Below are 21661 nucleotides of genomic sequence, written 5' to 3'. Positions count from 1 at the left end.
GGCAGATCAACAAGGCAGTGCCACCCTGGTTACCTCTGGTGGTTAGCCAGCCTTTCTCTAGTAACATCTCTTTACCACTACACACTCTTTCCCCTGACAACTTTTATAACTAGCTGCAGGATGTGGAGACACTCCATATATTGTATTAGTTAGGAGCATGGGTTTAGAACTGAACAGACCTGCAGTCAGTTCGCAACTCTGCCACATACCAGGTATATATATGAACTTGAGCAAGTTTCTTATACTTGGAGCCATGGTTTTCTCATCTGAAAAATGAGGATAACACCACCTGTTTCCCTAGGTTCTTATAGGACTTAAAAACAAATAATGTGTATAAAGAGCTTAGCACAGTGTCGGTCATATATGACGTACTCTTTTTTCTCATTTATACTTCTTGAGTCTCATGCATAAAGAGAATGGGTCAGATTAAATCGTCTCAGTATTCCTTTGTCTTATTCTCCCTGCCCCCATACCTCCTGACCCTGATTCTGTTTTTCATTAATGGTCTCACCATCCTTACAGTCTTCCACACTAGAAATATAAAAGTTCCATTTCCTTCCGTCCCTCCCCCACCTTCTACATAGAGTCAATTATTAAATCCTGTAGAGCTAACCAAAAATGGCCCTAGAATCTGCATTCTCTCCATTTTTACAGTTATCTCCAGGCTAGACCAAGACTTCCTTTCTTGGGTTCTAGCTTTCAGTGTATCTTCTACATTGCTGCCAGAATAATCCTGTCCCCAAACAAACCTTAGTACTTTGCTCCCACAATTAAACAGCTCCTTGCTTACTACAGGTTCCACCTAAACCACTCAACTTGCCCCACAAGGTCCTTCTTAACCTGGTCCTTAAGTACTTCTCTAGCATTCTGCCCCACCACATCCCCTCTGAGGACCTGTTCTTCAGCTATACTGAATTTTCTGCAGTTGTCCAAACCTATTGGGTCCACACATGACTTGATGCCTATGCTCATGTAGCTCCCTCATGACTTTCTTTTTAAATGCCCACTGATCTTTCAAAGCTCAGATCAGATATCATCTCTGTGAAAGACTTTGTGACTTCCTAAACAGGCAAAGCCATTTTTTACTTCACTATCCATGTTCTCACCCCATTTTGTTCATACCGTAAGTAGAGTACTAATACAACCTGCTTAGTAAGACCACGTCCTCTGGAGTCAAACTTCCTGGGTTTGATTCCTGACTCCATTAAATAATAACCACCTAACTTGGCCAAGTTATTCAGACTCTTTAAGCTTTTGTTTCTCCTCTGTAAAAGACATATGATAATAACCTACTGAAGAGATTATTGGGAGAATTCCGTGAGTTAAGCCATGAAAATGATTAGCACAGTGTTGGTGCTAATACCAAGTGATTTAATAAGACTGGCTTTATTATTCCTGAAATTTTAACTACTTACATGTCTGTCTTCTCCAACACATTATAAACTGCTCTCACGCAAAAAATAAGCATCTTACTCCTTAGTGAGATAGTGCCTGGTTCATGCAGGCCAAATCAGGATCTTCCTTTCCATTAAGAAATATCCACAGATTTGAGATAATTTCAAGGTATAATCAAGACAATCAAAATAAGGTTTTATACTTGGGTACACTTTTGTATCAGATATTGCTAAGGGCTTTGGATATTAACTCCATGTCAATAGATACCCACTATTGCTTGGTGATGTCATTTATTCCCAGAACTTCAATTCCCATCTATATGTAGATGGTGCTCACCTCTAAATCTCCATCCCCATATGCTCTGTAAGATCCAGATCGATATATGAAGGAGCCATCTAGATATCTGTTCTTAGATGTCCTATGAATACCCAAAACTTAAAAAATCTAGAACTATGCTTGCTATTCTACCACGGAATCTTCCCTACAAATGATCTCCGTGTTAGGAAACTACATCATCTGTTGCTCAATTTGGGAATCTGGGAATGAAGCCCAACTATCCTTATCTTCTCTGACCATTTTCCCCTCCCCATCCAGTCATGCTTCTAGCTCCTTGCTATCTCCTAAATTATTTTTTGAATCTTGTTCTGTCCCCATTGTAATACTCTCATGCAAGCTATCATTATGTCTCATCTACCACTACTCTGGGCCTTTCCCACATGGCAGCCAGAATGATCTTTTTAAAAACATACATGTCATCAAGCCGGTGCCCCTCATACTTACGGGTCCTACAGCCCTTCCCAAACTGGCCTCTGCCTCTCTCTGACCTCATCTTGTGCCTCTTTCATCCATGTCTCCATGCCTTGGCCTGCTGGGTTTCCTTCAATTCCCTGAACTCATCATGTTCTCTGTCCACTCCAACTCTCCCTCTACCCAGAATGTTTTTTCTGCTCCTTTTACCTGGCTAAGTCCACTCATTCTTCAGAACTCAATTTTAAAGTCCGTTCTCCAAGGTGTTTCTAATCTCCAAGCCTAGGCTGTATGTGCTTGCTATATATTTTCATAACACCATGCACTTTTCCTTTACCACTCGTCACTTCTAGTTTTTTATTCAGTGTTTGGCCTTACCTAAATTAGAAGCTCCAGCACTAGAGCAAGGCCTGAGATTCTCCTGTTCATCCCAAAGCCAGGCATTGAGTACAGGGCTTTGCATGGACTAGGTGCTCAATTAATATTATTATATTGTGTAAAGTGTTGATTGTTTGAATTTCTAAATCCATGACTAGTTCATTCTTTCAAATATGTTCTAACTTACAAAATACTTGAGTACCTTATTTTTATTATATATCTTATGTTACTTGAATAAGTCGATCTAATTCTACATCTTAGCTTACCTCAGTAAAAAGTAATACCCAGATCAAATAAAAATGACATGCGTTCTTACTAAGCCGAGCTTTGTGGTAGTAAGTATTAATGGATATGCAACATTTGCCAGCAAAGTAACAAATTTTGTTTGAAACAGTAACATTTTCATAGGAACAGTCTCTAGTATAAAATCTTTATACCTGTCCCAAACTTACAATACTTTGGCTAAATGGACTACTAAAGGTTTTACATTGCAGAAAACCCTATCCACTGGCTTTCTAACAGAATGTCAACCTATTCATTTCTAGATGTAATTGAATTATTTTACTTTAATCCAGCAAGGAAGGTGATGGGACTCTGAGGAGAGGTAAAAAGAAAACAAAAAGAGATATAAAAAGGAGAGAAAGAATTGTGGTTTGGGGAAGAGCCATGCTAAAAACCAAAAGAGAAAAGGGAAAATATTTGTGTAGATTAAAAGCAATTTAAGTACAAAGAAAACAAAAACAAAGGAAGGAAAAACCTGACGTTACCATTCTCAGCCAAGATGGTAAAAAGCCTTTATATAGACTCATGAATCCTTCTCCTTGAACAGCCTGAATCAAGCAGTCAGTTGATGATTTATACAAAAGTCCCCTAAAAAGGAAAGTGGACAGTTTGCTAAACTTTTTGTGTGTAAATAGTTGTATAAATAACACATAAATTAAAAAATAATCTAAAGAAACTTACTATAAGGAAACTTAAACATTTTCTGCTATTTTAAAACAAATATTTGTGGTTCAGTATATATAAATCACCTCTTTTGAGTTTAAAGATAATTTCTTTAGGTGTCTAAGGTTGACTCTTCGGATTCATCCCACCCTTAGTCTTATACTTAGAATTCACTCCACCTGATCTCTTCCAGAGAGAACATACTGTTTTATATCAAATCAAATTCTCCATGTTACCTGTAAGTCATAAGCTTCTGAAGAAAGTGCTCTGTAAATTCTCAGCAGAGTATATTTTCATAAACTCTTTGAAAACAATAAAATCACAATAAATACCTTGTGTCTAAAGAATATGATCATTAAATTAACTTATATCCCCAAATGCACAGTATTTTTCCATCAGACAAAGAGCAGGTAATTACATAAAAACAGTTTGCTGGTTGAAGACATGATCACACAGATATATTTCTATCAAGAATAAATACAAGGAAACATCTTTAAGGAACATTATTATTACAGACATTTGAACACATGGAGAGTGATGACTTTGTATCTACCTTCCTTGTTTATCTCGTGGTTGATTCATTATTCGGCTTTTGATGACATCAGCAGGGGTTCCCAGAATAGAAGCTACCAGTCCAGAACATAAACTATAAATACAAATAAATGAATTTGAAGGATAATAAATATAGCGGTTTCTAAATTGTAAGAAAAGGAAATTTGATAGTTAGAAAGAATGGAATACTAAATATATTACTGTATTATTCTTCATAATAATCCTACTTTTGCTTAAAATCAATGCTTAATGAAATCATTAGAGGTAGAAAAAAATAAAAACTTTTTAAAAAGAATGTCCAGTCAACAAATATACATTGGACACCTACTGGTGACAGGCACTCTTCTAGGCAGTAAAGAGGACACATGGGATCCTGTCCCTGAGGCCCTTACTTAGGAAGAGGCAGAGAAGAAATGAATAATTTCAGATGCCGTTAAGTGCTACAAACAAAATAAAATGGGATAGCATGATAGGGAGTAACTGGGTGACAAGCCGTCATGGAGAGGCTCTTGAGTGACAGCAGAATGGTGAGGAACAATTATGTAAAGAATGAAGGAAGAATGTTACAGGCCAGAGGAACAGCCCAGGACAAGCCCTGACTCAGAAATGGCCATGGTGGGCTGAAGAGAGAGAGCGGCCGACATGGCCACGGCATCCTGAAGGAGTCCAGCCAGATGAAAGATTGAAGAAGCAGGCAGAGATCATCCCATGAAGGCTATTGAAGGAGTGTGATTTTATTCTAGATGTGAACAAAAGTCACTGAGAGGACCTTCCACAGGGCAATCACCTAATTTGGTTAATATTTAACCAATAAAAAAATCACTTTGACCAGTTTAAGCCTCACTCACTAAGCTATTCCATTTGAATATAATCTTACTTTCTTCTGTCCGTCCTAAGGAATCTAAAATACAAGCCTAATTATAACATTTTCCCTTACTTTATGCCATCTAAGACTCATTCCCTATTACCTGACTTAGCTCATACACTGGCTGTCATACATATTACTCCAAGATCATATCTCTCTTCACCCATTACACTCTGACAATATAACTAAGTGTAGCTCTGTATTTACCATACTATGCAACACCTCCATGCCTGCACCCCTACCTAACTGGACAATTCCTGTTTATCCTTCAGTCTATGCTCAGGCATAAAGTCTAATGAGTTTCTGTTTATCCCTTCTCCCTTTGTCCAACAAGGTTAATGGCTCCTTCTTGTCAGTTACTCAGAACAGACAAAATGGCTGTGGTCAACCTACTGCAGAGTCAGTCGCAATTCAGTAAATGAGTGACTAAAAAGTTAAGAAATCACTAGTAGTTCATTATACTTGTGGGCATGAGAGGCAATACAGAGCATGAATTTCCACAAACTGAAAACCCACGAGCTGCTTTAAACTTTTCCACAAGAAAGACCTATGATGAGAAAAGGGGTGGTTGACCTGAGTCATGGAGAATGAAGTCCCGCATCCCATAAGCTGAATCTACAGAAACTGGGATCAAGGCAGCCTGAATAACAGCTTATGTTTGGCTAATGGAAACCTGGAAAGGAAAACTGTGAAAAACTTTTAGGTCCTTCTGGGACATCAAATACCTCACAAAAATAAGGACCACTGACTTCTGTCCCAAGGCTTTTGAAGTCTCTGAAGGCTCTATGGCAGGGAAGTTGAAGCTACCTAAGGAATCTTCATACTCTCTCTTACTCTAAACTGCTGTAGCAGAAAGTACCCAGATTTTGTCTACCTCTTTCAGGTCAGGATTTATAATTCAAAGGGGAACATTACTTTAGAAATACTTGAATTCAAGGGAAGGAACCCATATAACCTTTTTCACATTACAGCAAATGACCCAACTGTGCATGTAATGTCCTTGGGTCTCTGTCCACACGACAGGTATTGTCTATGTGGAAAGAGCTCTTGTTTCACCATATACATTCCAGTAGGTGTATACTACTGCTCTTTTTATATTCTTTCCTATTAGTTCAGATTCTTTGAAAGTTTAATACCATTGGTTTTAATATACCTTAATATTTTCACAAAGGAACCTCTTAACTAACACCTAATATAGTGTGATCTGGCTAGACTTCTTTAAAACATAAATATTAAAAGACAGAATAATGTATTCAGGAGGCCTCAAGGAAGATGGTATCTAGAGTCAAAGGGAAAAGATAGAGCAATAAAAGGAACATTGATTTCACCCAGGTTACTTGCACTGAAATGGACATTGCTGCTTTTTGCTATTGGCTTTCATCACTCCTGGCTAGCAACAGCCCAAAATGAAGCCAAGGACACAGCTGAAGTGATAACAGACAGAAAGTGACTGGGGGAGTCTTCTAATCTCTCCAGGAGGCCACGTGGCTATCTGCAAGACCAGGTTCAGATACTCCATCAGCACTGTTTCAGAGAAAGCCAGCCTCTTAAGGATGAACTAAACAAGCATGCTCATGTGTCATCTTCACACAGAGTAAACTCGCCTTTCTTACAGTTTTACCTCTCAACAGCCTCATGATTTAAAAAGAAGAAAAATAAGGTTATCCTGCTCTTTCTGTCCTATATCATTTCCTGACCATTAATTCAACTCCCTACTTTTCCTCTGTTTCCTTGATTAACATAACTTGCTACCTGCCTTCCCACCTCACTAAAATCCTGGCTTGTCTTTTCTGCTCCTGCCCTACCCCAGGACTTTTTACTTACCGCATTTTTAGAAATTGTGGTAAAATAAACACAACATACAATTTACCATTTTAATCATTTTTAAGCGCACAGTTCAGTGCTTACACCGTTTTTATTCTTCTTTATATCAAATTTTTTTTTCCTTAGGTGTTGGATGTCTCATATAAAGCTCTCTGGTTGTACAGCTACAATCCCCTTCATTTTCTTCTAGGACACAGTATCCAGAACTTCCAGACCACATAGCACCATTTATCTACTTAGATTTGAGTTCATCATTAGCAACTTCTGAGCTGCCTCATATACCACACATATTCATACCAACCCATTTAAAAAACTGATCCAGTGGGTACAGCTTAAAAAGGAAACAAATGCCCATCATCCTAAAACCTGAATTAGAGAAGAGTAAGACTAAGTTATTTCACATTAGGACTGGAATATATACAGCTGGAAATCTTGTTTTTCCACAAAAGACAGATCTGTTTGGTAGGGTAGTATATGTTAGGAAGATTTACACCTGCCAGGAAATCCATGATTCTTTGGCTAGATGTGGTATTTCAAAGACCATTTGGATAGAAAGACAATGAAATAGAGTGTTAATATCAATGTGGTACTATAGGACAGACCTGAATATCTTGGTTCTGGAGTAGATCATAACACCAGAACAGACCAGCATCTTGAAAGATGAAAACGTCTCACAAGGTGACTCAGCTGGGTAGAAACTGGAGACAAAAGTCTGGGCAGAGTGAACAGCATCAACAAAGATAGTGCAGGAAAGATGGCAAGGGTAGATACAGATATAATACATATGTTTATCAGGATGGAAATAAGAAGTGGAAGGAGGCCAAAATCCTCAGTTTTCTCTGAAAGAGGAGGCCAGACTATTGGCTACAGAAAGTCTGGTGTAGCTTGTGAACAAATCTGGGTGAGAATGTGGAGTGGAAAAGAATGGTAAGCAAAGACATAGACAAAGATTGCTCTAGTAGCACTAAAGATCACACTTATTTTAAGAGTGGAGGAATGAAGAAAAACTGCTCTAGGAATATAAAGCTAAGGTGAATCTGAATTAGGAATTGCTTATATCTATATATCTCCAAATCTCATTGGTTCAACACTATTAATATACTTTTGGGGTCATCTAAGTAGCATAAAGCATTCTGGAATTTGGACACAAGATCAGAAGCTAAATGAAATGACTATAATGTTATGAACACTAGACATCTATAAAGTAACTCAATCTAATGGATAATCTGAAATTATGTTGCAAAGAGATAAGATACTGCTCCTTCCTGGAGTGCTCTTCTTCCTGTCTCTGTCAAGAGCTACAGCTCTTCAAAACACCTAATTCTAGCTCCTTTATAGGCCCCTCCAAGTGGTTTTTTTTTCTTCCTCTTCTGAATGCTACAGAAACTAGTCACTTTGTTTCAGCATTTAAGATTTTATTTATTTATTTGAGAGAGAGAGAGGGGAGGGGTAGTGGGAAAGGGAGAGGGAGAAGCAGACTCTCTGCTGAGCAGGGAGCATTGACAACGCAGGGCTCAATCCCAGGACCCTGGGATCATGACCTGAGCCAAAGGCAGATGCTTAACTGACTGAGCCACCCAGGTGCCCCTGTATATTTTTATATTTGTCTTGTTTTCCCCTTGGTCAACTCCCTGCAAAGGAGCCTGGATTACCCTTTGTACCCACTGCAGGGCCCTGCAGGTGCCTTTATCATAAAAGATGCTCAAACATATCTGTGGAATTGAATTGGAGAATTGATCAACAGAATCTGACCCCAGGAGGGTCCCATCAAGGTGCAAATATTTGGGACCATTTAATATGAAACATTCTGCAATTTTGTCTCTCTCTTCCCCATTTTAACTGCAAAAAATTTTAAGAAAATTGTTCTTTTTAAATGTACTATCACATTACTCTAAGGGTAATATCACTAGATTCTCGATCAAAAGAGACAAAAGGTTAGAATTTATGCCAAATATGAAGAAAAGTAATATAGAAAATAATTCAAACTAAAATAATCACCTACCTCGATAAACCATGAGTCATGATATTGTCCTCAAGTGGTGTATTCAGTACCAAATAGTGTTTCACTGTATCATAAGTGGTTAAATCTGGCAATAAAAAGAAAAAGAAGGCTGAAATATTCATTTGGCAATGAATTTCTTTTATGTTAAGAATATATTAGTCTTAGGATGCCTGGGTGGCTCAGTCGGTTAAGCCTCCGACTCTTGATTTTGGCTCAGGTCATGATCTCAGGGTCATGAGATCGAGCCCTATGTTGGGTTCCACACTGAGCATGGAGCCTGCTTAAGATTCTCTCTCTCTCCCCCTATCTCCCTGTCCCTCTCATCCCCCTGCTCACATACACACTCTCTCTCAAGAAAAAAAACATAAAGAATAGGTTAGGCTTGGGGCAGGAATGTGTACAAGGATGAAAGATACCATTATCATTCTCAAGCATGGGAAAGTGACCTACAGATGGAGGGGGAGAAAAAGAGGAAGAGAGACAGACACTCAATTATATTGTTTGAACATCTGAATCCAGCTATGCCTAATGTCAGCTCAACCCCTGGACTTCTTAGTATTTGAGATGATAAATTCCTTTTTTAATCCTAAGTAGGTTGAGTTGAAATTCTGTCACTTATAAATAAAAGGTCCTGGCCATTATTCTACATTAAGCTTTTTATATATTTTTTTTCTAATGACAATGAAGAGCTGTTGAAGAGCTTTAAACAGGGCAGTGATATATTACAACTCTGGAGTTTTATAATGACTACCTACAGTGAAGTACAGGAAGTAATTATAAAGAGGCAAGAATGGATAGATGCATTTGGTCATTCACCAAATATGTGTCTACTGTGTGGTAGTAAGCATTATTCTAGGTGCTAGGGTAAGAGCCATCGACAAACTGAACAAAATCCTCATTCTTTGTTGAGGGATGAGACAGCAAGCAAATACGTAAACCACAGCATTTCAGATAGTTGTAACTGCTCTGAAGACAAATAAGGCAAAGAAAGGGGATAAGAATATCAGAAAGTGGAGAAGAATGATGTATGTGAATTTTAAAGATATGATCAGGGAAAGCTTCTTAATAACATCTAAACAGAGACCTAAATGAAACATGAGGAAATAAACCTTATAGCTATCTAAGAAAGGGTGTCCCAGGAAAAACAACATATGTATTATATCCCTGAGGCAAAAGTCAGCTTGGTATGTTAGAGGAACAGCAAGAATACTGGTCTAACAGGAGCAGAGTAAGCAAGGGCTAGAGAAGTAGCAGAGTCCAGAAGATGGGGAGATACAGAAGCCAGGGCAGGATTTTGAGCAGAGCAGTGATGACTCTGGATTACTGTTTACACGGACATTTTGGCTGTTCTGCTGTGACTAGACTACAGGGAAACAAGACAGATTAGAGATGAGACTATTGCATTTATTCTGGTGAGAGATGATGATGGTTTGGATAAAGGAGTTGTGGAGCACTGGTCAGATTCTAGATATGTTTTGAAGGCGGAATCACCAAATTGAATAGAGGGAAAGAAAGGAATCAAAGATGACTACAAGATTTTGAGCTTAAACAGTTTGAAGGGCAGAGCTGCCATTTTTGGAGATGGTGAAAATGAGAATTGACTAATTTAAAATGTTTTAAGTAAGATGATGGAGTGGTGACCTTGATCAGAGCAGTTTCCAATGCATGGTGGGACAAAATGGCTGTGAGGTAGGTATAGGAAGACTAGTTTGGAGGCTTCGTAGTGATCCAGTAGACGGAGGTAAATAATACTTGGACAAAGGAGTGGCTCCAGGGATGAAAAGAAATGGATGGATGTGAGATACAGCTAGGAGACAGAAGTGGTTGGACTTGGTGACTGATTGGCTATAAGGAGTAAGTGAAAGGAAAGAGACAAAACTCAGGCCTAGGTTTCTGCATTGTTCAAGTGAGAAGGTGAGATATCAAATATTGGGGTTGGGAAGAATGGAGAAGGAAGTAGTTTGATAAACGAGTTTGGTTTGGACACAAAGTGATATATTCAAGATAACCCAAATAAACATGCTGAGTAAATAGCTGGAAGCTGGAAGAGAAATCTGAGCTACAACAGATTTTGAAGCATCAAATTGAGAAATTACAATCAGTAAAGATTCCTGATAACTAAAATAGGTACCAATATGATGCAGTAGCCATGGATGGACTGAAATAGCAAAATAAAAAAAAAAAAAAATGGATTTACTTCCTTTGATGTTTAAGTGATATGTTACTATTACCCTCAAAAAGGCCATTCTTGGGGCGCCTGGGTGGCTCAGTCATTAAGCACCTGCCTTCAGCTCAGGTCATGATCCCAGGGGCCTGGGATTGAGCCCCGCATCGGGCTCCCTGCTCGGCGGGAAGCCTGCTTCTCCCTCTCCCACTCCCCCTGCTTGTGTTCCCTCTCTCACTGTGTCTCTCTTTCATTTTCCCTTTTTTTTAAAAAAAGGCCATCCCTTCATTTCCTAGAATCATATAATTTTGGTCTTAGAAACAATCCTTTCATTCAATAATACGTTCATCAAATGTTTACTGACTACATAAGGGACTAGTTAAATAATGATAAATAAAACATCCTTGCCTTCAGGGGACTCATTATTGAGTAGAGGAGATAGACACACAGTAGAAAGCAATGGAATGAGGTACAAGTGATCACAGAGATAAGCACCAGGAACTACAGAAACTCATAAAAGGGCATCTCACACAACACGGCTAGGGAAGGGTGGTTGTAGGGTTCAGGAAAAATACAAGGTAAAGAGACATTTCAGTGGAGTATGAAAAGATCTGCAGAAGGATACCAAATAGAAGAAGAGGGAAGTTGAGAAAGTAGAAGATGAAGAGCAGCGTGATATGTGCAGGCAGAGGAACCTTCTAGCTCATGACTCTCTGCTTCACTCTTTACTCCTGAATCAGTGAATTGCTCAATTCCCTGAAGGCACCTGTTGGATTGTAAAAACCTTCTATATTATGTTATGAAATTTCCACTTTCTTCTGTGAGTGATGAGAAACCAGTAAAAGGTTATAAGGGTCCCAGTAACATGTTCAGACCTGTGTTTTAGATACATCCTTCTGGATACTGGGTATAAATTTGAGGACAGAGGAGAAGACCAGCCTGATGGCTATGGCAGTGCCCTAGCTGTGTGGCTTTGATAGTGAGAATTGTAAAAATGGTTATTTTAAAGACACTAAGGTGGTAGGTATTGGAGAGGGTACACTTTTAAGAAATATTTAGAAGACAGAAGCAAGGGATGCCTGGGTGGCTCAGTCAGTTAAGCATCTGCCTTCGGCTCAGGTCATGATCCCAAGGTCCTGGGATCGAGTCCTGCATCAGGCTCCCTGCTTCTCCCTCTGCCTGCTCTGCCTGCCGCCCCCCTCTGCTTGTATGTTCCCTCTCTCTCTGACAAATAAATAAATAAAATCTTAAAAAAAAAAAAAAAGACAGAAGCGGTTACTGACTGACTATGAGAAGTGAAGGGCAGGATGAGTTAAGGAAACGTTCAGGTTTCCAGTCTGGGATGCCTGCTGCACAAGCTGGGGGAAGAGCTGGACATTCTGGATATAATGATTGTCACAAGGTTACATGTGCCAGTTTGGATCTTGGAGGAGAGTGTGGGTAGAGAGGAGGCCTTAGAAATAGTTTAGTCCTATCTCCTTATTGTCACAATTTGCTTGTTTTAGGAAATCCTTTTCATAGATCACCATGGAGAAAAGGGAAAATACTCTAGAGAAAATATTCAATTAAGGTGTTACAACATAAAAGAAGACTGCTGCCAATGTGTATTACTAAAAATAATAAAATAGAATTTTTCATTTTCCCTGATGTCAGTGCTTATCATTACAATGGTGAAGGCAGTTAGGACTTATCAGAGTTCAATAAAGTTTCCATTACCTCCCATATTCACCAGTGCTGCTCTTTGTATATTGGGTACCCAGCCTGCCCAAAGCCCACGTATTCCTCCTTCAGATAAGATTTTTGCAAATGCATGATGCACACCACGAAATCTAAAGGAAAAATAATAATGAAATGTGAAAATATGCATTTCTATGGAATGCAACTGGATAAACTTCACCTATAGCTGTTATGATTTGGAGTAAAATAACATCTTAATTATCCAGAACTGTTAGAAATTTTTAAAAAGTCAATCCTCATTTCATAAAAGTCAATCCTCATTTTAAAAAGTCAATCCTCATTTCATAAAAGAAATGACATTTTTAGTCCAAAGAGTAGGGAGGCCAATCTTATAATAGAAGTTCTTAAAATTGAATACTTTTTTGGCTTATAAAAATTTACTACCCTATCCTGATTTTGTTCTTTTTTTTTTTTTTTTGGTACACAGGTGAAAAATGGTGCTGAACCATGAATCAAATCTGGAAACCTCTGTTATAAAATAATAGTCTGGGTTTTATATAGTCAGAAATACCTAGAGTCCAATGCCACCTTTACCACTTAGTAGCTGAGTGGCTTTTACTTAGGTACTACATTCCCTGATTCTCACCAAAAAGATAATATGACATATTTATTGGGCATGCATAATTGCTATAATGTTACATGGGAAGTTATATTCACAAATGATGGTCATTGTAGTTAAAATCTGTTATGCACTTGTTAAGCACAAGACTTTTTATATACATAAGATAAATTTTATTCCTTAAAACTCTATGAAGTGTGAATTTACATTCCAATTTCCATCTGAGGAAACTGAGGCTTAGAGAAGTTAAGGAACTTGACTAGGGTCAGAGCTAAAATGTGGTAAAGGCTGGATACGAATCCCGTGTTGTCTGACCCCAAGGTTGATGTTTTTTACAATAGGAAATGTTTTTTACTACTATATCAAACCAAAAATTTCCAACAGTGAAGACAAAGGAAGGGGAAAAATTGATGAGATGAGTTAAAAACTCAGATTTTTCTGGATCCCAATAGTTCTCTCCATATAGCCAACCATGGCAACATCACTTCTTCCTGCTACTTTAGTAATTAATTAGAAGTTGTTACAAGATGACAAAATGGATCCTAGGATTCTGTAAACTACTTGGTTAAGTCTGAGTGGTACCCTTTTCTCCTCTGTGGTGGGTGTTCTCTCTGTTTGGAGGGCTCAAGGGGGGCCTGGACTGCCAAGCCCAACCTCAACTTCCACTGAGCCAGCTAGAGGAGCAGCACTGTGAAGAGCAGTGGTCAGTGAGAGTGATGGGCTCCCAAAGGAGGTCCCAAACCCTCCTTCACCTCTGGCCCAGCCACAGACCTGCAGTGTTCAGAGGAGCAGACCTCTTTATACTCAGCCCAAGGCATTCTGCACTTTTCCTCTTTTCTGGGAGAGGTCTATCAATCTCTAAGATTTTGCCCCTTTCCCAGAGAAACAGACTAAGTGGTATTTTAATAAATTGTTGAACATGAAGTCTTTTGAAGAAAGGCAGACTTCAATAATGTAGAGTAATGCAACAGGAGAATTTTGTATCACAAAGGCCTAATAAAAACCTTCCTTAAACTTGGGGAAAAGAGGAGGAATGGGATTAGACAAGGAAGTGGGAAGAACTTGTAAGGTCAATCTTGCTATTTCCCTTCTTTCAGGGATAAAGGGAAAGGAACCTAGCTTTTAGCCATGGAAGAGCTGAGGCAGTCTGTCATGCAAACCTTCTGAACAGTCCCTTTTAAAGATAAAGAAACAGAGAGTAGGAGTGCTAAGTGACTTCTACAACACTAAACCACAACAACAAAATTGGGGTTCATACTGGGGCAAATTGCAAATTTTAGTGATCAGACTCTTTATATCAAGCTGTAATGGGACAAGTCTAGCTGATTAGGCTGGGAAAAGCAGCAAACAACTACGAACACATATAATTTTTCTGATAGAGAACATGGGCACCTTATCATGCAATGAAAAGATCCGTGTTAGCCCTCCTCTTAATGAATACATCCTCCAAGTTGAAAGAGTCAGAATTAATGTCTTCACTGAATGTTGGATTACAAACATGCATAAATCAGTAGGTACATGTTCAAACTATGACGGGGGGAAGGAATGGAATCAGTTAATTGGAGAACTTACCGCAAAGGTTTTCCTTCAAGTTTCCTTTTTCCTTCCATTTGCATCTGAACCTTCACTAGATCAGTTGGGTTGGCTAAAAATTGGCCAACAACACCAGCCATCATGCCTCCAATTACTGATTTCCTAATTACAAAGGGAGATACATTTTTTAATAGTTTCTGTTAATTTTGCAAATTTTGTAGTGAACAGTACCAAGCTGGTCCAGCCCCTGCATAGGGGATTTAAGACAAAGTGAAGAAAAGGATGGACATACAAATCACAGAGGAAAGTAGATGGTTTGTCTGTTTATTGAAGGGAGGGTTAAAGGACTATAAGGAGTTGAAATTCAAATCTGGTTTCAGGGGCCTTCTATGGCCTGAAATCCAAAAGAAGGGCAGTTGCTTCAAAGTTATAAATATCTGAACCAACCATTTAATTGTAGTTTAATTCTGACCACAGGGGAATAAAAACAGCATAGATGTAATCAGTCTAACACACAAAAGCTGGTAAGTCAGAGTTTGTAAATTACTATTTTAGTAGTTTTGCAAAGTAAAGGGGGGTTGATAACTTTTTTCTCTTCGAAGAAACTCTCTCTGCCCCTAGACTCTTCCTTCTCCTCACCTCCCAAAGCCAACAGTGATCAAATCTAGACGACTATACTTAAACATGCTTTGAATCCATCCCCTCCTCTCCATTCCAGCTACTTGTGTTGCAGACCAGACTCTGATCATCTTTTACCTTTTCTTTGAAGAAAAGGGATAATTTCTTTCCTTTTACTCTAAAACTATATTTGAAGAGGTACAAACGGGTATAAAGTAAAAAGAGTCCCTATTATGAGTTCCCTTCCTCTGAAGCAATCACAATTACTAGTTTCTTATGATTTCCTGCACATAATAATAATGCATTCACTGATTGCTTATTATTTCAGGCCCTGTTCAAGCATTTTAAAAAACATTTATTTTTCATATCAACCCTATGACATTAGTACTACTGTTAAATCCTCTTTACAGATAAGGAAACTGAGGCATAAAAGCAGTTAAAGGACAGCTCAAATCACACAACTAGTGAGTGGTACGGCCAAGGTGTAACAGCAGGAAGTCTGAGCGCGGACCACACAGTCTTAAGCACTAAGTTACAATCGATAGTTTGTGTACACACAAATGTATATGTATAAATACTCATTTTTAAAAGAACATATGTAGGGGTATCTGGGTGGCTCAGTCGGTTGAGCCGCCAGCTCTTGGTTTCTGCTCAGGTCATGATCTGGGGGGTCATGGAATCAAGCCTCACATCAGGCTCTGCACTCGGCTTGGGGTCTGCTTAGGATTCTCTCCCTCTCCCTCTGCCCTCCCCTTCCCCCACTTGAACTCTCTCTCTCTCTCTAAAATAAATAAATAAAATCTTAAAAAAAAAAAAAAGCACAAATGTAGAATGCCAGGTTGTATACTGTTCCACACCTTAATTTTTCCCTAATAATATCCTTTAAGATATATTTTTCCTAATAATGTATCTCAAAAGTTATCAATTCATATAGAGCTGCTTCATTTTAAAAAAGTTTCATAACATTCCATTTTATGGACACATAACAATTTATTTAGACAGCTTAACTTTTAACTAAGAAATCTGAACATTTACATGGCATTTGATAGGCCCTGCAAATTGTTTTCCATAGAACTTGTATCAATCTCCATCAACACCAACAGCCTAGGAGAGTGCCTGGTTCTCACAATGATGAACACAGCACTGTTTTTTCTCTTTGAGAATGTCATAACTACTGCCTCCTCAGTAATTGTGACATAATTCTAATTGTTTAGGCATCTGTCTCTATTACTGTGTGCTCAGTGATATCTTTTTCATTACTCTAGCCTCGGTATTGGGTACAGGACAGGCACACCATGATCACTCAATCAAAAATACCTCTTGATTGAATTGTTCTGACTGGGTCAAAAGACATCAAGCCCATCTACCCTGAGAGTTGACTTCACAGTGAAATATTTCCTTTGAACCCTTTATACCTTTCTCTTCTGGGGGAATTACAGAATGTAAGGATTATTAATCTATTTCATCACTAATCCTGGGAAAACAATTAGTATAGCTTAGTACATTATAATTTTTTTAAACAAAGCCAAGAGATTTTACCTGAAAGGTGAAATTCAGCTTATTGCTATTTTCTTATAGTTGTGACTTAGATTTTTTTTAGCCCAGAAAAGATATTATAGACATCCTTATAGGTTAGTCATATAAAACCTACCTCATTCTTTCAAAGCTGTATATTATGCTTCCCTGTATATATCAAAATTTATCTATTTCCAAATTGATAGTTATTTAATTTTTTAAAAAAAAATACTATTCTCAACACTGCTACAGTCAATATCTGTGTGTGTGTGGGTCTGTGTGTTTATGCGTAGGTACGGGTATTTCTGAATGTGAGTATATCATAAAGGAAGAGTTGCTGGGTCAAAAGATTACACATTTAAACACTTTAACAGGTACTATATTCTCCAAAAAGACTATATAGTAACTTACATTCCTGTTAACAGCTTAATGGCTAAAAGATAGTTTTAATTAGTTTCCCTGATCACTGGTGAGGTTGAACATTTTTAAATGTTTAATGAACATTTATATTTTTTCTTTTGTGAATTTTGTCTGTTGATATCCTTTCTCTATTTTCTTTGTGTTTTTATATTTTTTTAATTTATTGGTATGAGTTCTATGTATATTATTTATAATAACTTATTTTTGTTTCTGTTACAAATATAAGTGATATGCACTTACATTCATTATCTCATCTAATCCTACAAAAACAAAAGCCTGATGGTAGGTATTACTTCTACAGCTAAGAAAACTGAAGATCAAAACGGTAAAGTAGTTTAACTGGATTACATACGTACTAGTAGAGCAGGAATTTGAGCCTATCTCTGTGTAACTCAAAAGCTTGTCTCCCAGTAGAAAGAGGCATGAAGAAGGTGCTCTTTTAATATTGGGACACCTGGGTGGCTCAGCCAACTAATATTGGGACACCTGGGTGGCTTAGCCAGTTGATCTGCCTTCGGCTCAGGTCATGATCCCAGGGTCCTGGGATCGAGTTCTGCATCGGGCTCCCTGCTCAGCGGGGAGCCTGCTTTTCCCTCTGCCTGCCGCTCCCCCTGCTTGTGCTCTCTCTCTGACAAATAAATAAATAAAAGCCTTTTTTAAAAAAAGGAATTCTTGGGGCGCCTAGGTGGCTCAGTTGGTTAAGCGACTGCCTTCGGCTCAGGTCATGATCCCGGAGTCCTGGGATCGAGTCCCGCATCGGGCTCGGCAGGGAGTCTGCTTCTCCCTCTCCCTCTGCCTGCCTCTCTGCCTACTTGTTCTCTCCCTCTGTCAAATAAATAAAATCTTAAAAAAAATAAATAAATAAATAAAAAATAAAAGAATTCTTTTAATATTAAAATATTAAATAATATATATGCAAATTTTCATATACATATGCAAATGTATGTTTGTGTACAATGTGCAGTAAATGCTCACTTATTTGGATTTATATTCTAATTATTTATTATTTTAAGCCTATAACTTGAGGCAATTTGGGTACAAATACAAAATTTTATACAAATCTAATGGATACACATTAGTGCCTTACGGTCAATAGTATATATTATTGTCAAAACAAAACTTACCAAAGGGGATAATGCTTATCTTCACTTTTGCCAAATACAACTTCACGAAGATGTTCGTAAGTGACCATGCGGCCTCCGGAGTACACTGTGTAGAATGGATCATTTAAAAGGTGAATTCAGCTAGATGTTTAATCAAACAAGAGGGCATTTGACCTGGCCAGTTGATCTCTCTAGCTGGGTTGTTCTCTCATGCACACATGGTCTTTTCTTGATGTTTCTGTAAAGGTGGCATGCTTTCTTAAGCCTCAGGCCTTCTCACATGCTGCCTGATTTTTCTTGAATGGATTCTTCCTCTCTGCTTTGCTAACTCCTCCTAGTCCTCCAAGACTCAATTCAAAGAACATGTTTTCTAAAGAGTGCTCCCTGACCTCCAGTGTTCTAGACTGCCACTGCACCTGCCAAGCTTCTCCTCTGTTCCCCCAGAACTACCCAGGCATACATTGAATATGACATTTATCACATTAACTAGAGATTAACTTGATTTTGTTGCTCATCTTTCCATCAGACCATGAGCTTTTCAGGGCAGGTTTTGTGTGTTTTCATTACTCTATGTGCCCTAATACGGAGCTTGGTACACAGCAGGCATTTTCATTTAATAAACATGCATAACTTCACAGGATAATTCATTATATTGGGGTAACTTTTTCAAAAAGTTTGTCAAAAGTATGAAATGAATCTTAACTGTAAAATACAAATGAAAAGAAGTGAAACTCAAAGCAAGCATGGGAAGCAAAGGAGAAAATATTAAAAAAAAGATTGGGAAATAAAAATCATTAAAATCAGTACATGGTATTCATAGAGAGCACTTTCCTTGATATTTCAGGAAGTCTGATAAAATATTTTAACATATTCACAAATACACAAAGCACTAAAACAACAATAGTCTCTGTACACACTTCTGGAAAGCTCTTGATGAAGACACTCTCACTCATCTGAAGAACTGAAGCTTTAAAAATCATAAGCTGGTAAGTGTTAGTACTGGACCCTTTTCTGGTCAAGGGTCCCTACGTACTTGCAGAAATATTATGAACGTAGAGGAGAAGAATGCCGCACCTGTCCGACCTCCATTTGAAGCCAAGTTTATGTTCTCCTGTCCACAAGCTGAAAACCCACCAACTATCTTTGTGAGTGCCACTGGAGAAGCAGAGCAGAAAAGTATTCTCACTGGCTGTGGCACAGTTACAATTATTTCCTTTTAAGAGGGACTAAAGGCCCACACAGGTAGGTAGGTAGCCTGGGGAACTGAGGCAAAAATCAGCTGCACTGCAATCACTCAATTGCCAGTATTGGATCAGTCATCCCTGTGCTCTTTCAGAGTTGCCTAGTCTGTAGTGTATGGGACAAAGACTAGTGATATTTGGCATTTTAGTCAAATATATTTTGGTTTTCAAAGAACATGAAAAATTTAAATTTTGTGTTCTAAAGTTTCTAAAGTGGAGGAAAATATCAATTGCTCATTTTTTTTCTTAAAAATCTTCGAACATTTAGAGAAGTAGAGAAAATAACTCCCTCTGTATCCTTGAGATGTATCAATTGCTAACATTTTTGCCATACTTGGTTCATTTTTCTGCTTAATTATTTTGAAGTACATTACAGACATCATGACAGTTCATCCCTAAATGTTTTTATATGCATTTCTAAAAATGTAAGGCAATCATTCCTTAATAATTGGTGGTTAATTTTCTTAAGAGAATATTCATTTATCACTGTAGTAGAAAAAACTACTGGATTTGGGCACAGCTAAACACAAAACCAGAGGACACAAACACAGAACTCATAACAAACTTACCAGCTGGAATCAAGATAGATACCTATGTGTCTGTAAATGGCAGGTGTCACTCCTTGCCAAAGCTTTAGAAAGCCTTCTTCTTGAATAATCCCTAGGGCTGTGCGTACCATGCCCCTATAGGGAGCAGATTCTCTTGCACTGTCTCCCAACCGAGCAAGGGCAGCTTCTCCTTGCATTTGGAGTCGAGTTTTTGTGAGATCGAGGGGAAAGGTTGCTAATAAAAAAACAAAATGAGGGGGAAACCCATAACATTCAGAGAAACAAACAAAAATTCTAAAATTCTAAAGTCACAGGACTAATATTTTAGTCACCACAAGATTAGTGATTCTCAAATTTTAGAATACATCAGAATTAGTTAGAGAAATTGTTAAAAATTATTTCCTAGCCCCATGCCTATGGATTCTGAGTAGGTTGATGGGGATTTAGAAATCATTTGATTCTTATGCACTCCCAAATTTAAGAATCACGTCCCAAAGCACCCCCACCCCCAGATCATCAGGAAAAAAAGTGACAAAACTTGGGTTCTTTTTACTCAGAAATTTCAGCCTAAAATCTATGTTAGTCCTTAATTTTTGCTTTCCAATGGGAATAATTTCAGATATCCATATTCTGTGATGCTCCTTTGACTGCACCCATGATTAAGACCCAATGTGACTTTTAGAATACTATACTAATTCTGATAGGTTCATAATAAGTGCAGGTGAAGCTGCATTCTGTAATTTCATGGGTGATATTCACTGATCTGAAGTTTGAGATACAGAAAATGTAATATAAAGTTTATACAAGGGTAGCATGCTCAATATACTTTCAATTAAGGCATATATTGAGTTGTTTTTCCAGTACTGGGTTTTATGTGTGGCCTCCTCATGAGGACCAATTGTACTTGAAAAGTTTTTTTCTAACGATTACATTTTGAATTCAAGAATACATTTTACCTTGAAACAGTGAAGCTAACTGGCCCACATTAGGAAGATCAAACTCATAACTTTATACTCATAATGTCCCAAATAACTGAAGTAATCAGATTCAGGTAAGTTCATGAACATTATTGACATTACATGAGTCTTTTCAATGACCACCACCTGATAGAAAATCATAGTTATGCTTTTTTCCAAGAGAAATCAGAGTAGGGGGAAGAGAATATTAAATCTTACCACTGGTCTTTGGAAAAAATATCTTGCTGATAGTTCCCCTAAAACAGAAGTAGTTTGCATGTAGAGAATTTAAACAATGCCTTATTAACATACGAACCCTGAAAAAACTATATAGGTTCTTCTATATTAACATGGGTTATGCCTCTCAAAATAATTCTGGTTTCCTTACTGGTTACTTAAATAATGTTTCAGGTTCTGATCCTAAAGTGTTTTGTACTTAAAACCATCCCATATTTTGATTTCCTAACTTCCCATCCCCAGCCCCCACACCATTCTCCACAAACCTTTAACAAAAGGAATGTTTCTTTGCCATTGGTCACAGGGGGAAACATCAGGTTAA

At 38.0% G+C, this 21661-nt stretch overlaps 1 protein-coding gene across 4 annotated transcripts in view; it reads right to left on the bottom strand.

Annotated features, from left to right (window-relative positions):
- The window catches only part of SLC25A27 (solute carrier family 25 member 27), a 41288-nt gene that overhangs the window by 18011 nt on the left and 1616 nt on the right, over positions 1-21661 (bottom strand). For 3 of the 4 annotated variants that reach the window (XM_034990488.1, XM_034990489.1, XM_034990490.1), the window contains exons 2-8: positions 20190-20381; positions 18379-18463; positions 14741-14863; positions 12589-12701; positions 8709-8793; positions 4019-4111; positions 3288-3390 (exon numbers count right to left, since the gene is read on the bottom strand). In XM_034990488.1, coding sequence (XP_034846379.1) covers positions 3288-3390; positions 4019-4111; positions 8709-8793; positions 12589-12701; positions 14741-14863; positions 18379-18463; positions 20190-20381 — 794 coding nt within the window. Of the gene's footprint in view, positions 1-3287; positions 3391-3701; positions 3768-4018; positions 4112-8708; positions 8794-12588; positions 12702-14740; positions 14864-18378; positions 18464-20189; positions 20382-21661 lie in introns of those variants that run through there. The other variant, XM_034990491.1, reaches the window with a different exon arrangement.

The sequence above is a fragment of the Mirounga leonina genome, unplaced genomic scaffold, assembly GCF_011800145.1.
Source record: "Mirounga leonina isolate KUSES-001 unplaced genomic scaffold, KU_Mleo_1.0 Mir_53, whole genome shotgun sequence".
NCBI lineage: Eukaryota > Metazoa > Chordata > Mammalia > Carnivora > Phocidae > Mirounga > Mirounga leonina.
Note: the sequence above shows the minus strand (reverse complement) of the source record. Positions and strands in the feature narration are given on the sequence as shown.